The sequence below is a fragment of the Pseudorca crassidens genome, chromosome 6 (assembly GCF_039906515.1).
Source record: "Pseudorca crassidens isolate mPseCra1 chromosome 6, mPseCra1.hap1, whole genome shotgun sequence".
Classification (NCBI taxonomy): Eukaryota; Metazoa; Chordata; class Mammalia; order Artiodactyla; family Delphinidae; genus Pseudorca; species Pseudorca crassidens.
This window is the reverse complement of record NC_090301.1, coordinates 85,699,938-85,714,278: the sequence shown is the minus strand read 5'-3', so window position 1 is coordinate 85,714,278 and position 14,341 is coordinate 85,699,938. Positions and strand designations below refer to the sequence as shown.

The 14,341-nt window shown below is 37.0% G+C and overlaps 1 protein-coding gene across 20 annotated transcripts in view; it reads right to left on the bottom strand.

Annotated features, from left to right (window-relative positions):
• The window catches only part of GTDC1 (glycosyltransferase like domain containing 1), a 493,504-nt gene that overhangs the window by 259,860 nt on the left and 219,303 nt on the right, over nt 1-14,341 (bottom strand). For 18 of the 20 annotated variants that reach the window (XR_010944469.1, XR_010944472.1, XR_010944471.1 and 15 more), the window contains 2 exons: nt 12,852-13,019; nt 7,946-8,119 (listed from right to left, as the gene is read on the bottom strand). Coding sequence is in view for 16 of the 20 variants with exons in the window: in XM_067742033.1 (XP_067598134.1) it covers nt 7,946-8,119; nt 12,852-13,019 (342 nt within the window). In the remaining 4 variants the exon portion in view is untranslated. The remainder of the gene's footprint in view (nt 1-7,945; nt 8,120-12,851; nt 13,020-14,341) is intronic. The other 2 variants (XM_067742044.1, XM_067742046.1) reach the window with 1 other exon arrangement.

Here is a 14,341-nt window from a genome sequence, read left to right as displayed (position 1 = left end):
ACAGTGAGAAGCCCGTGTACCGCAAAAAAAAAAAAAAAAAATCCACTCTTTTTTACTCTATTGCAACTCTGACAATCCAATATTATGGAAAATAGGAATATATATATAATGAAATGGTCACAGAAATATATGAAATTTTTTCTTAATAATCACAATGAGGTTGATACTTGATGTTCTCTGTGTTGACTGAATTGGACCTGAAACCCAGATAAGGACATATTTCTCAACCCAAAGTATACACGCTTCTATTAGCTCCAAGTCCAAACTTCAACTCCCAAGGATACAGTATACTCATTCCCTCATGAAAAAATAAAAATAAATGAATGATTTTTTTTAAGGCCTCCACTGGAAACACATACGTTTGATCTTTTTAAGTTAATTATGTGTAACCATAATAAAAAAATTAAACTCATTTTTCACAAAATAATGGGACAGAGGAGGCAGGCAAATGACAAACATATACAAGTATCAGGCCTTGACAGCCTGAGCATTTATCTCTCTTCACCTTAAATCCAACTGAATGCTATTTGAAGCAGATGATATCCACTTTGAAGCTCCCTGATGGAATTCCTCCAGAAAACATGATCCTTTTCAAGGATAAGGGATGCCACTTTGTAATTCATTGTATTTCTACAATTCATTCTTATGTGGTCCAGTTTGTTGGGGGGTGGAGATTATCTAGTTACATAAAAATCATGGATATGCCCTCAGCACCAAATCTTACAAGAGAGACAGATGGAAGAAGTCCGATGCTGTGCAGATGTATGTAGTCAGCTACATCCTTTTAATCTAATATGATGGATCGGGGACTGTCCTGTAAGACAGGTGTCATGCTATAAGCTAACTTGTAAGGGAAGAGAGTTTGGATAAATGACAAGATACCTAGAAATTGAAAAAATAAAATAGGGCTTCCCTGGTGGCGCAGTGGTTGAGAGTCTGCCTGCCGATGCAGGGGACATGGGTTCATGCCCCGGTCTGGGAGGATACCACAAGCCGCGGAGCGGCTGGGCCCGTGAGCCATGGCCGCTGGGCCTGCGTGTCTGGAGCCTGTGCTCCGCAACGGGAGAGGCCACAACAGTGAGAGGCCCACGTACCGCAAAATAAATAAATAAATAAATAAATAAATAAATAAATAAATAAATAAATAAATAAATAAATAAATAAAATACTTTTCTTATACATGAAATAATGGTGTGAGTCTACAGCTGTTTCTTTGACATATTCTTCCTATTCTGCTTCTTTAAGCAAATTTTCAATTTGACTATGAGAATTCTTTCTTAAAATTGTTCATTCTTCCTTAAGTCAAGAAAAGCATGATCTCTTTTTTCATAAGGAGTTAACTGGACTTGGGTTGAGGTTCTATTCTGAGCTTACTGGATAGAAAGCGACAGGGCCAGGATTCACACTAGGGCTTTCGGCTCCACAGACAGTTCTCCATTAGGACGCTCAACAAATATATTTTTTTAAATTGCTCATTCCTTTTCAGGTGTCCTCTTTTTCAAAACTTCAATCTTTTGAAAGTCTGCTTTCTAAGACCTTGTGTCCTTTCTTTCATAACATTACCATGACATGTTCCCTTTCGCTCAACATTTCCATCAATTCTCTTTTATAAATCATTTGTTCTTCACTGGCCAAAGTCACGTACTAGGGTCCAAAACCTCTTTTCGGGACAGGCAGTATAGAAAGACTTTCAAGAGGTTGGGTTCTAAAATAGGGTAAAAAATGTGTTTGATTTCTACCTATACCTTTACTATCTATATGAGTGTAGGCAAAAAGCTACTTATATTTGTATGGCTGGGTTTCTTCAACTATAAATGGAAAATATCTTTTAGAATTGTTGGAAGAATAAAATGCTAAAATATGTATAATATGCTTAGCATAATGCTGGGCTAAAATAAGACTCAGGAAGGTTAGCTGTTATGGTTAGCTCTACCTTCTAAAGATGACATTGTCAGAAAGCAAGTTGCAAATTCCTCAGATGTTCGGATTTCATAAGACTGAGACCTGTGCAAAGGTCTGGATATATAAAATTCCCTAGTTCTACTAGGCTTTGCCTTTATGACAGTTGCATGATCTAGAGTAGGAAAATATTGGCTTCCTCTAGTCAACATCTAGCTCAGTAAGCTGCAGAATTGCTCCCTTTTTTCCTCTCCATCACACACCATCAGCACCATGGAACTCTATGTGAAATTTGCCTTCTTGAAACGCACAGTAAAAATTCCTTCATTTTCAATCTAATCTATATCCTTTAACACAAAATAGTCATCCTCTTCAGTACATTCCAGTAGTGAGTCTCATCCCACTAAGTCTTGAGATCACATTTATCTTTTGGTATGCTGCAAACTGAATATCTGTATTTCTTCAAAGTTCATATGTTGAAATCCTGACTCCCAATATAATGCTTTTAAGAGATGGGGGCTTTGGGAGGTGATGAGGTCATGAGGGTGGAGCCCTCATGAATGGGATTAGTGCCCTTATGAAAGACAGCTCAGAGAGCTCCCTTGCCCTTTGTACCACATAAGGACACAGTAGGAAGACAGCCATCTATGAATCAGAAAGCAGGCCTTCACCAGACATCAAATCTGCCTTGATCTTAGACTTCCCAGCCTCCAGAACTGTGAGAAATAAATTTCTGTTGTTTATTAGCCCCCCAATCTATGGTATTTTCTTATAGCAGACTAAAAGGACTAAGACATGGTATTAATATTACAAAATCTGTTTTGTTGACTACCGATCATCTGGCAGGCTTGGATGCCTTCAGTGCTGAAGGAGCCAATATATATACACCCTAGCAGCAAACGGAGATACGGTACATGAAAAGGCTCCAGTCAGAAAAATCCAAAAAAGGTGTCTTACTGAAATGTTCCCTGGTCACCTAAGCTTACAGACATTGCAACTGCATGAAAAAGGGTTAGATGTTTATTATCTTCCTTTAGGTGAACATGGTTCATGTACATCCTAGAGTAAGGCATGACATTTAGCTCCATTTGCTGTCATTTATAATTTCTGCCAAAAGTGGGTTATGAATTTCCCTATATTCTTAAAGAGAATTTACTGGCTACCATTTAATCTTTCTTAATAAATCACAGTTATCCATTTGATGTACAAGCTGTACAATCACGGAGGAATGTCTGCAGGGGTTCATCCATGTGTAGAGTTGCCTGTACTGCCCTAGAATGGCTCCAGGCTGCCATGCTTTTTCACTTCTCATGTATTTTTTTAAACAGTTTATCTCTCTCCTCCCTTGTTGTCAAGCTGTCAGTCAGCTGTCACTTTTCACTGCTGTCAGTGAGCCTGCCTTTATCGCACCCCCAATTTGATGCTGCTAATCTGCTGTCAGCTGAAAAATCAGATAATCAAGACCTCTGAAACTGCATTCACAATAAGTGGTGAGCTGAGCACTCGATGGAGATTCTGAGATAGGAGTTCCAGTTTCTGCTCTGTCTATATCTAGCTGTGTGATTACCAGAAGACACTTAACTTCTCTGGGCCTTGATGCCTTCATCTTTAAAATATGGAGCAGAGCCTCTGTGTGTGTGTGTGTGAGAGAGAGAGAGAGAGAGAGAGAGAGAGAGAGAGAGAGAGAGGGAGAGGGGGAGGGAGAGGGAGAGGGAGAGGGAGGGAGAGGGAGAGGGAGAGAGACAGAGAGACAGAGAGAGAAAGAGAAAGAGAAAGAAAGAGAAAGAGAAAGAGAAAGAAAAAGAGATCTCACCTAGACTTGAAGGTTCTTTCTCTCCCTACCAGAAAAAAACATATGAAACTTTTTTGTGAGTTAACAGAACGCAGGGTGGGGCACCACTGACCCTTTAATTGTTGAATTCAAGGATAATTTTAGTCATCACTTTATTTAACCTCACTCCTCTGAATTCACTACCAATCATCTCCTTAAAACTCTCTTCCCTTTATTCCACAGGATAATTCTCTCATTGATGACCTCCTGACTCTTTTATCTTTTCTTCTCATTTCAATCCTGGGCTCTTCCTCCACTAACCCCTTAAGGGTCAAGAGTGGGAAAGGCCAGTCCAAAGCTAAAGATCAAGGTCATAAAGAGAAACCGGCAACACTCCTGAGAAGCAGCACCTGTGTCCTGGAAGCCAGCTTGAAGACTGTGTCACGGTGTGCCTAATGCTGCTGATGTGTGACGTAAGATGAGGACTGAGAACTGACAACAGGATTTAGAGGCATGGAAGTCATCAGGGACCTGGACAAAAACAGTCTCAGTGGAGTAGCTTGAAGAAAGAACAATGGGAATGAAATTGGAAACAAGTGTAAACAACTCTTTCAAGAGGTTTTGCTACTAAGAGAAATAAAGAAATGAGGTAGTAGCAGAGGATGAAGTAGAATCAAGAGAGAATATTTTAAAGATGTAAAGCAAATAGCATTTTTTGTATGCTAATAGGAACCATCCGGAAAAGAGGAAAATGGATGATGCAGATCAGAGAAAAAAAAATTGCTAGAAAAATAATTTTTAGGTATGCAAGACGGATGGGCTCCAGCAAAGAAGTGGAAACAGGGCTTAGTCAGAAGTAAGGTCAATCCATCAATAGTTACAGGTGTGAAGATAAAAAATATGCACCCAGAAGCACATAACTGGGTAGATGTAATGGTGGCAGCATATAGAAACTCTCTTCTGATTGTGTCTATCTTTTTCAGTCATGATCTGAGAAGGAAGACAGAAGATTTGGTATTAAAAGCTTACAAAGAAAGGAAAATGCATGATTAGTTACTTAGAAAAGGGGAATTATGGTACACTCACCATGCAGCTCAACAGGTCCATGTGGATTTAGGGGTCATGAATTTAGAGTAGGCTAATAAGTACGGCTGGAGGTTTTCCTCCTAATCAAATACGAAAGAAAAGGTGCAAAAGATTTGAGAGTACACACGAAAAAGGAAGTATGATGACAGAATGTGGAAGTTAAACTGGAGAAAGAAGGAGGAAAATTAGGACAAGAGAAGAATGAACATAAGGAGCTGGCTCCTTACCATCGATGGATGCTATAGGTTCTGGTGAAGCCAAAAGGCTGCTTGAGTCAGGATGATAAAAAGAATATATAAAGGAACCTCTTTATTTATATTAGGCTGTTCCTTTGGCAGAGTACTTCTTTACTTTCACGTGTTAAAAGAGGGCAAAGGGGAAGACTGTCCTTTATATTCAGGTGGCAATAAATGTGCTAGGTTATAAAACAATGGGGATGAAGGAGTTAATAAGATGAATTAAACTTTATTAAGGTTCTGTTATGTGCCAGGCACTCGGCTGGGCATTTGGCACACATTATTTCATTTAATAGCTACATCATGCCTATGAGGGGATAAGGTAAATATAATCATAACCATTAAAGAACCTAAGCTCAGGGTCATTACACTTGCACAGGTCACAGAGCTAGTAAGTGGCGGTCAAGACTCAAATATGTGCATGCCTAACTACAGTATTTAAGAGCTTTCCCACTTCAAAATGTTTTAATACATATAATGAAATATTTTCAAGTGAATATTCTTTCTTGCTACTATTTTTCTGGTCTTTGAGAATGATGCAGTGGAGGGGTGAGGAAGGTAATAGGTACAGCAGGTACTACAAGCCCAATATTGAATTTCTGTATGACAGACATGCTCTGAGTTTTAACAGTTATCAACTTTATAAATCCTCAAATATTTTGCTGAAATATGGCTTTTTCCCTTCCCTGATTAATATACCTTATATTATATATTATTAGAGCACATTATATTAATAATTTAAGTATATGTTCTGCTGCTTTGTTTTTAAATTAAATTTGAGAGAAAGATAGAACCGTTCAAAATTTTTTTTATTTTTAATCACCTTGGTTATTTTGCCTTTGGAATTACTAAATATTTTTCAACATCTCAACAAAATAATACTCTTTTAAGACTGCAGGCATTAGAATGATTGTCATTCATGCAAATAATCACTTACTTACACTATATGAGTTTGGGTTAGATAAAGCAAATTACCATTTGAAAATAATTCAAATAACACTCTGAGCTAAGACCTTGCTTATGAATGTTATCTTGGCCACAATATTTTTTAACCTTCTTCCATTTAGCTAGATTTATTTATGGTAATACAGTCCAAATTAATAAACTATTCAATTGCCACAGGTGTATTAAACATAGGATGTTGTAGGACTATATCAGATGCAAGTGCATTTTAAAACATACTATTTATTTGGAATTCTATAGCAGTAATAATTAAGATGTGCTATAACTACTTATTCACTTAAAGATGTGCATTTTGACAATATATTATTATATGAAAAACTTAAAAGCATGTCAAAAAATAAGGTTCAAAATATGATCTAAAGCAGCGGTCCCCCACTTTTTTGGCACTAGGGACCAGTTTCATGGAAGACAATTTTTCCACGAACCGGGGGATGGTTCAGGCAGTACTACGAGCAATGGGGAGCGATGGGGAGCAGCACATGAAGCTTCGCCTGCTCGCCCGCCACTCACCTCCTGCTGTGCGGCCCGGTTCCTAACAGGCCCGGGGGTTGGGGACCCCTGATCTAAAGTATAAGCTGTGTTCTAGCTAATCACAGATCTAAAGTATAACAATCATATTCTTCAGAAGTTGACATTCTCTCATCACACATATGAAAATTATATATTACAAATACATATTATAAACATATTTACATATATATGAAAATCAACTGTGATCTTAGTTTCACTTAGCTTTATAGTTTTCAAAACTGTAAATAAATCATTAAATATTTTTGACAAATGACCTATACTGACAGGAAGATTAGACAGTTAACAGAAAATTTAATCAAAAGTCATAGAGTCTAAATTTTAATACAGTCTCTGACACTAATCAGCAGTGTGAGCACAAGCCAGTCTGCTTCTCTGGCCTTCTGTTTTCTGAACTCCATAAAGTAAGGATCAGGCAAGTTGTTCTAACTTAAATTTTATGACTCACTAGCTTGATATGGTATTAGGCAGATTTTTCTTCAATGCAATATTAACTAGTCAGACACTTAAATCAGTATTAGGGGTGTGGAAGAGTGGGTGTCCCCACAGCAAAATCTGGGTGAACTCAGTTAGTCCAGAACCTAGAGACTAATGCTGACCTCCTGCATAGCATATGTGGATATTAAATTGTCTCCTGCCTTCATTTCAAGGATGGGGAAGAAACAGCTGTCCCTGAACTCTTTTTAAGGACACAGTCAGTTACAAAACAGCAGCATCCCCAACTAGTACGATTCCCACTGAAGTAAACTTTCTATTCACAAGGGGAAAATATTCCTGGTGGTAGTAAAAACAATTTTGCTACGTTTAATCAAAAGTGAAAAGGAATTCTAGAATGTTCCCTTTGAGCCACATCATCCATTGCTAATTCAGGGTGGGCCCAGCAATAAGGGTAATAAAAAATATCCTTAGTGACTGAGAAAAAGAAATGGCAATTAAGTGCATTTGCAACCCAATATAGAAGACCTAACTCTTTACTAAGATAATATAAATAATAAAAACTGGGAGAAGGGGGGAAAAAAACAGAAAAAAAAGCATGGAAAATGAAAGTAATCTAAGCAGTAAAATTTAACACTGATTTACTTAGAAGTTACTATTATACATATAAACCAATGGGCATAAGCTGAATACAAAGGTTGAGACCTATGCTTGACAATGACTTCTGTAGCAAAACAACAAATAAATAAAACAGTAAGTGTTAAAAGCCAAAGCACCTTGCTTTGGCAAACAAATAAATAAGAGAAAAGAAAGGAAAAACTCAGTACCAGAATTAACCATTCAGTGACAGGTTGGACACATGATTATTTAAAATCTTTGTAAATCACAGCATGGTGAAATAGAACTTGATTCTCTAACTAATCATGCTTACGCTGAAAAGTCAAAATTGGCAAGAACATCACCGATTTTTACACATTTGGGGAATAATTTATGACACAATACTGAAAATGGAGTTAAACATACTGACCTGCTCACATCAGGAAACCTGATGGGAAAGTAAATAACTTGGCACTTGGGTCTGATGATGCTTTCCAGATCTTTGGGTCTGTGATCAGGAATCAGCTTCATGAATTTTCCAATAGAAGTAAGAAATGACTCCATATTAAAAACCGAGTTGAATACCACCACATCAGCCACCAGGCTGCAAAGGGAAAGGATAAATGCATATGGTGAGCCCACACTTGTTCAGTTATTTTTATAAGCCTAAGACTTCTTTATTAATCAGAGTTTATACTGCACCTTGGGTTTGCAAAGAACTCTGCACTTCCTACCAGTATTTATCAAAATGATTCTAATAGATAAGTTAGTTTCATTAGCATTATATCAAGGGAAGGTAGATTATTGGCATCAGAGAGGAAAGGCAGGAGAGGAATTAAGTGATTTAATGGGATCCTATGACACTTCAAACCAAAGTATTGGGTTGGCCAAAAAAGTCCGTTTGGTGTTTTCCGTAAGATGGCTCCAGTAGCACTTTAGTTGTCTTCAACTTCATTCGAAATAATTTTGTTAGATTGCATTGTGACAGCTGTCATATCAGCGTGCCTTTAAAAAAAAAAAATCAAAATTGGTGAATTTCTGTGTAGCCATGTTAATACTGAAGATGGGAGAAAAAAGCAACATTTTCAGCATATTATGCTTTATTATTTCAAGAAAGGTAAAAACTCAACTGAAACGCAAAAAAAAAAGGTTTGTGTGGTGTATGGAGAAGGTGCTGTGACTGATTGAACATGTCAAAAGGGGTCTGCAAAATTTCGTGCTGCAGATTTCTCACTGGACGATGCTCCATGGTCCAGTAGACCAGTTGAAGTTGACAGCGATCAAATCGAGACATTAATTAAGAACAATCAATATTACACCATGCAGGAGATAGCTGACATAATCAAAATATCCAAATCAAGCGTTGAAAATCATTTGCACCAGCTTGGTTACGTGAATCGGTTTGGTGTTTAGGTTCCACGTAAGTTAAGAGGAAAAAAACCTTCTTGACCGTATTTCTGCGTGCGATTCTCTACTTACATGTAATGAAAACGTTCCGTTTTTAAAACAAATTGTGATGGGTGATGAAAAGTAGATACTGTACAATAATGTGGAACAGAAGAGATGGTGGGGCAAGCGAAATGAACCACCACCAACCACACCAAAAGCCAGTCTTCATCCAGAGAAGGTGATGTTGTGTATTTGGTGGGATTGGAAGGCAGTCCTCTATTGTGAGCTTTTTCTGGAAAACCAAACGATTAATTCCAACAAGTACTGCTCCCAATTAGACCAACTGAAAGCAGCACTCGATGAAAAGCGTCCAGAATTAGTCAACAGAAAACGCATAATCTTCCATCAGGATAACACAAGACCGAGTTTCTTTGATGACCAGGCAAAAACTGTTACAGCTTGACTGGGATCAAGCTGATTCATCGCCGAATTCACCAGACATTGCACCTTCAGATTTCCATTTATTTCGGTCTTTACAAAATTCTCTTAATGGAAAAAATTTCAATTCCCTGGAAGACTGTAAAAGGCACCTGCAACAGTTCTATGCTCAAAAAGATAAAAAGCTTTGGGAAGATGGAATTATGAAGCTGCCTGAAAGACGGCAGAAGGTAGTGGAACAAAACAGTGAATACGTTGTTCAATAAAGTTCTTGGTGAAAATGAAAAATATGTCTTTCATTTTTACTTTAAGAACCGAAGGAACCTTTTGGCCAACCCAGTGTACTTTTCCGCGATGCCAGGAATTTTCAATATTATCACCAAGTACAGGAGGACCTTTTTCTTTGTGGCCCAACTACCCATGTTGGGTTTCTATGTCAGTGATGTACTTCGTTTTACACCACAGTACTGAGAACAGAACACTTGCCATACTTTTCACTGCCTTCAAGGAGATTAATCCAGATAAAGCTATTTCATACTAAGAGCATACCTTCATAACATGTAGTTAAAGTCTATTTCTCATTTTAACCCTTGCTTCAAGAAACTGTTAGGTTTTTTAAAGTTCTGAGACTACACAGGAAGGATTATATAGAAACTCTACAAATAACTTATTTTTTTATTATATAGATTTGGAGTAGTCAGAGAAATAGAAGAAGTTGGTGAAAATGGATCCAGAAATCGGTACCACTAGGTCCTACTGATTACATAATGTATTATAAAGGACCACAACACCATGGACCTTCAGAATTAAACGAAAGAAATATAATATTCGCTGTTGCTTTTGATGCAAAGGCTTGATCCTCTCCTTAGTATTTTTTTATTAAAAATAATCTAAAATACATAGTTAGAAGGAAATGTAAAAACAAAGTTTATGTGTCATTAATATGTCAATAGTTTCCAAATTTGCCTATAACATTTTCTTGGAAACCAATGAACACAAATGATAACCATGGGTGAGCTGGATAAACAGGAATATGTACTATGTTCCCTTTATGAATCAAAAAACCATTTTAATAAATCATTGTTTTGTTTTTTAAAATAACCCTCTTTGCTTTAAGCCATGATTCAGTGTCTCAGTGTCACTGGATCTCAATAAAATGCATACAAATGCTTTGATAAGAAGGTATACAAGATCAAATAGAAAAAGCAGTTAGTTTTATTTCACCCTGTAAAGGACATCAAGGAAACTGAAAAGAAGACATGCAAGCCCACAAGACTGTAAAACACAAATGAATAAACAGAGCTTATAGAGCAGGAAGACCACAGCAAGTCCTCAGTTTAGTTTAATTCACATTTACTGAGACAGTCAAAGTTTCTATTATCAATACATAGCGGAATGAAAAACTAACGAAAGGAATGTTGACCTGCCACCCCTATCTGCCCCCACTCCTGCAAACTTGTTTTCCCATACAAGTATTTTTTGTTTTTTTAGTTGCAACTTAGTGCAAACTTGGGATTAGCAGTGATTACAACATGGATAATACAAGAGAGTGTCACAGAAGTGCTGACACAATATCAAGCAATAAGGAAGCCAATATAATAATATACCAAAAGTTGAAGGATGTTTTACAGCTAGTCTGTTTTCACCATATGTCACATATTGTAATAGTGACCCACAGGTCATAATACATAGTTATGGCATGTGTTCATCAGTCAGAGGGTTAGTGAAACCTCTATTTAAGGTGAGTGCTTATGTCGGTCATCTCTGAAGTCCTTAACTGTCACACAGTCAAGAAAGAAACCTGACAGTGCCAACAAAAGCAGAAGTCAGCAAGAAAACTAAAGAAACATTTTAAGAAGCTGGAGTCATACTTTTCAAACTGAATCTGAACAGGACTGCTTTCTGACACTCTTATTTTTCCTCTGGACGACTGCAAGCCAGTTTTTTTCTCCTTAAGAATCCCACCAATGATCAAGCCCACTTCTTTCTCTCCAAGCTCGTCTATCAGTTTACGCTCTTGAGAAAAGCAATGCTGAAAAATTATATATAAGCTTTTATAGTCTCATTCCCTCTGAGCAAAGCAATCTTTTCTGAAACAGAGAGATGAGGGGTAGTAAGCTAAAAATTTTTTTAGCCATCTGCCCTCAAACGGCATTCAACCCAACTACTTATATTCTTAAAAACCCAGTTTATGCCAAATTAAAGTTCCAAGATAGTTTACAGAAATATTCTTTTTCATGCATTTCCTCTCTGATATGAGTGGGTGTAACTTCCATTAACTTTAAAGCCACCCATAAAGGGAAAAATAGACTTAATTTTTTTCCCCAGTTATTTCTCACGGGTAATAAACACACACTATCTGAGGAAAAGAATGAGGCTAATTCAAGAAACCAAAAGAATATTACAAATGTTTTCCATATTAATAAAGCACAAAATGATTTTGTTTTTGTTTTTGAAACATATTTTCCCCTCTGTTTCAATATAAAATATTTTAATTTTATTATGAAATTTTAAAACGGTTGCTTTTTTTATGAGACATTTGATGTGAAGCAGCTCCGCTCTATTTTGATAGCGCTGCTACTTCATTTGAAGCAGCTTGTAAAAATGATTGCAGGAAAACATTTACAAAATGCTCAAAACACAGAAGTATTACCATCTAGCTGTTTTTCTATGTCAGTGAAACTATGGAATATACTTGCAAAAGAGCTGGGAGTCTGTTTAAACACATCATCAATCCCAGTTGCTAATAACTATTAAAAAAGGTGAGTAAACTGAACCCAATCACTGCCAAACTGACTCCCTTTGAGTGTTGCAGTTATGTGGATGGGATCCAATAGCAAAGCTGTTTCAGAGCTGTTATTAACTTCTTTCATTAACTAAGCTTCAGGAGATACACTTTGTTGAAGTAACAGTAGAGAAGGACCATCACCTTTGAAATGTCATGGTATTTTAAGGCTATGCAGTTTCAGAAGACTCAAGAGGGGAAAAAAAACCTCCTAAAGATTCATTTTCCATAGTTTTCTCTTACAAACAATAAGGAAAAAAAGGACAAAAACCCCTTGCTCCATTATGCTTTAATTTTTGTTTATTCCTCTGTAAATTTCTATTTTGATTTCAGCTGGATACATGGAAAGTAGCTGGTAAATAAAAGTTGACTAACTGTCTTTTTCTAAAAGTATGTCTCACACAGTAGATGATGGAATCAGGGGCTGAAGAAGGTCCCTGTCACCCCTTTGATTCTATTTTGAATGTTGTAGAAAATACAGTTAGATAATTAGTTCAACATTTAGATTGTAACACATATGTATTTTATAAAAGGATTAGCTGTTCTCTTATATGTACATATTGCAGAGGCACAAGTAATTCCTACCATGGAAGGTATGTTTAAACATTTGCTCCTAATTTAAGGTATTTTTAAAATAAGTGTACAGGAGGTCTCCAGATTTAAAAGCTAACTATAAGGAAAAAGATGGCAAACGACTAAATATAATGATACAATCTATACCTACCATGAGAGAATTTGGTTGTATCCATATTGGAAATCCCTCTCCTGACATTTCTTGACAGGATATACCAATTGGTTCTCATGGAAGTACAGAATCTTTTTCAATTTCCCAAGGTCAGGCCGAAGGGCAGCCAGTTCAGTCAGGTTAAGCACTGAGCTTGCGAAGAGAATCCTAGGAAACAAGGAAATTAGGGTTACCACCCCGAGCATACTTGAAGTGGGCATCCTGTGCCTTCTCTCCTCTTTCCTCATCCTACCCCAAGGAAAACATATCCCCCATAGGGACACATCAAGAGTTAAGCCTTAATACCATGTAGCAGCATTCTAAGTTTTGATCTCTTAAAAAGCAGCTGCTAAGAACTATAAAAGCCCTGAATCTCATTGGTCTTCTCAGCTCAGTTACTGAGAGATGCAAAAAAAAAAAAAAAAAAAGCTGGATGGATTTTATTGAAAAAAGCCTAGAAAAGCTCCATCTGAAGGACAAATGGAACAAAGATAAGGCTGACTGGGGAATACTTTGCTTGCCAGTTTCATTACACTTTACTTCTTTATGCAACCAACTACTGAAATTCAATATATGAGCAGGAATGGCATGTGTTCGTGTTATGACATAAACCCTTTTGATTTATGCAATAGACTTATCTAGTGAGGGCTTTTTCTCTTGGCATGTTTTCTTATGCCCCCCTTTTAAATATTCTGCAATATTTGTAGGGTTTTTTCTTTTATATTTTCTTCTCGATTACTGGACTGCTAATGGCACCATATGTACACTCTGTAATATCCCTTATATAAAACATAAATGATAAAAATGAAGAAAGCCTGGTTCCTTGTCTTTGGGGGATAAAAAGGAAACTGAAAGTCTACCTATCCATGGTTATAAATGAAATAGTGTCTATTTACTCACTCATTCCACAAACATTTATCATAAATGCCTACTAGGTACCAGGGTCAAGCGAGGAAGAACAGAAAAGATGAACAAGACAGCCTGCAGAATGAATGCTGCCAATAACAGTGGCATGAACAAAGTACTAGAGGAACAGACAGACAACTGTCTGGGACAACCCGGAAATATTTCACTAATGAGGTGGCTAACACGTGTGGACACAAAAGAGGGACAAATTACATTCCCTGAGCAGCTGAGGACATTTAGATGGCACAATTTTGATGGAATGCCACCTTTATAACATAATATAGCATCATTTGACCCTTACAGCTTTAATTCTCATTCTAAAAAATGAGGTCCAAGAAGGTTAAGGGTTTTTTCTAGAATCACACTGGTAGTAGTGGCAAAGCAGAGATTCCCAGTCTTCTAAGCCCGAAGTACTATTCATTACACCACAGATACGAATTCGTTGTGGACCACTTACACTGCAAACGCTTTTTACTGTACTTAATAAATACAAAATAGCATCCTTGTTATTACCATGATTACAACTACTATAAATTCTCCCTTGCTGACAAGCCAAATGGCTAACTTCAGGTGTTTATATGATC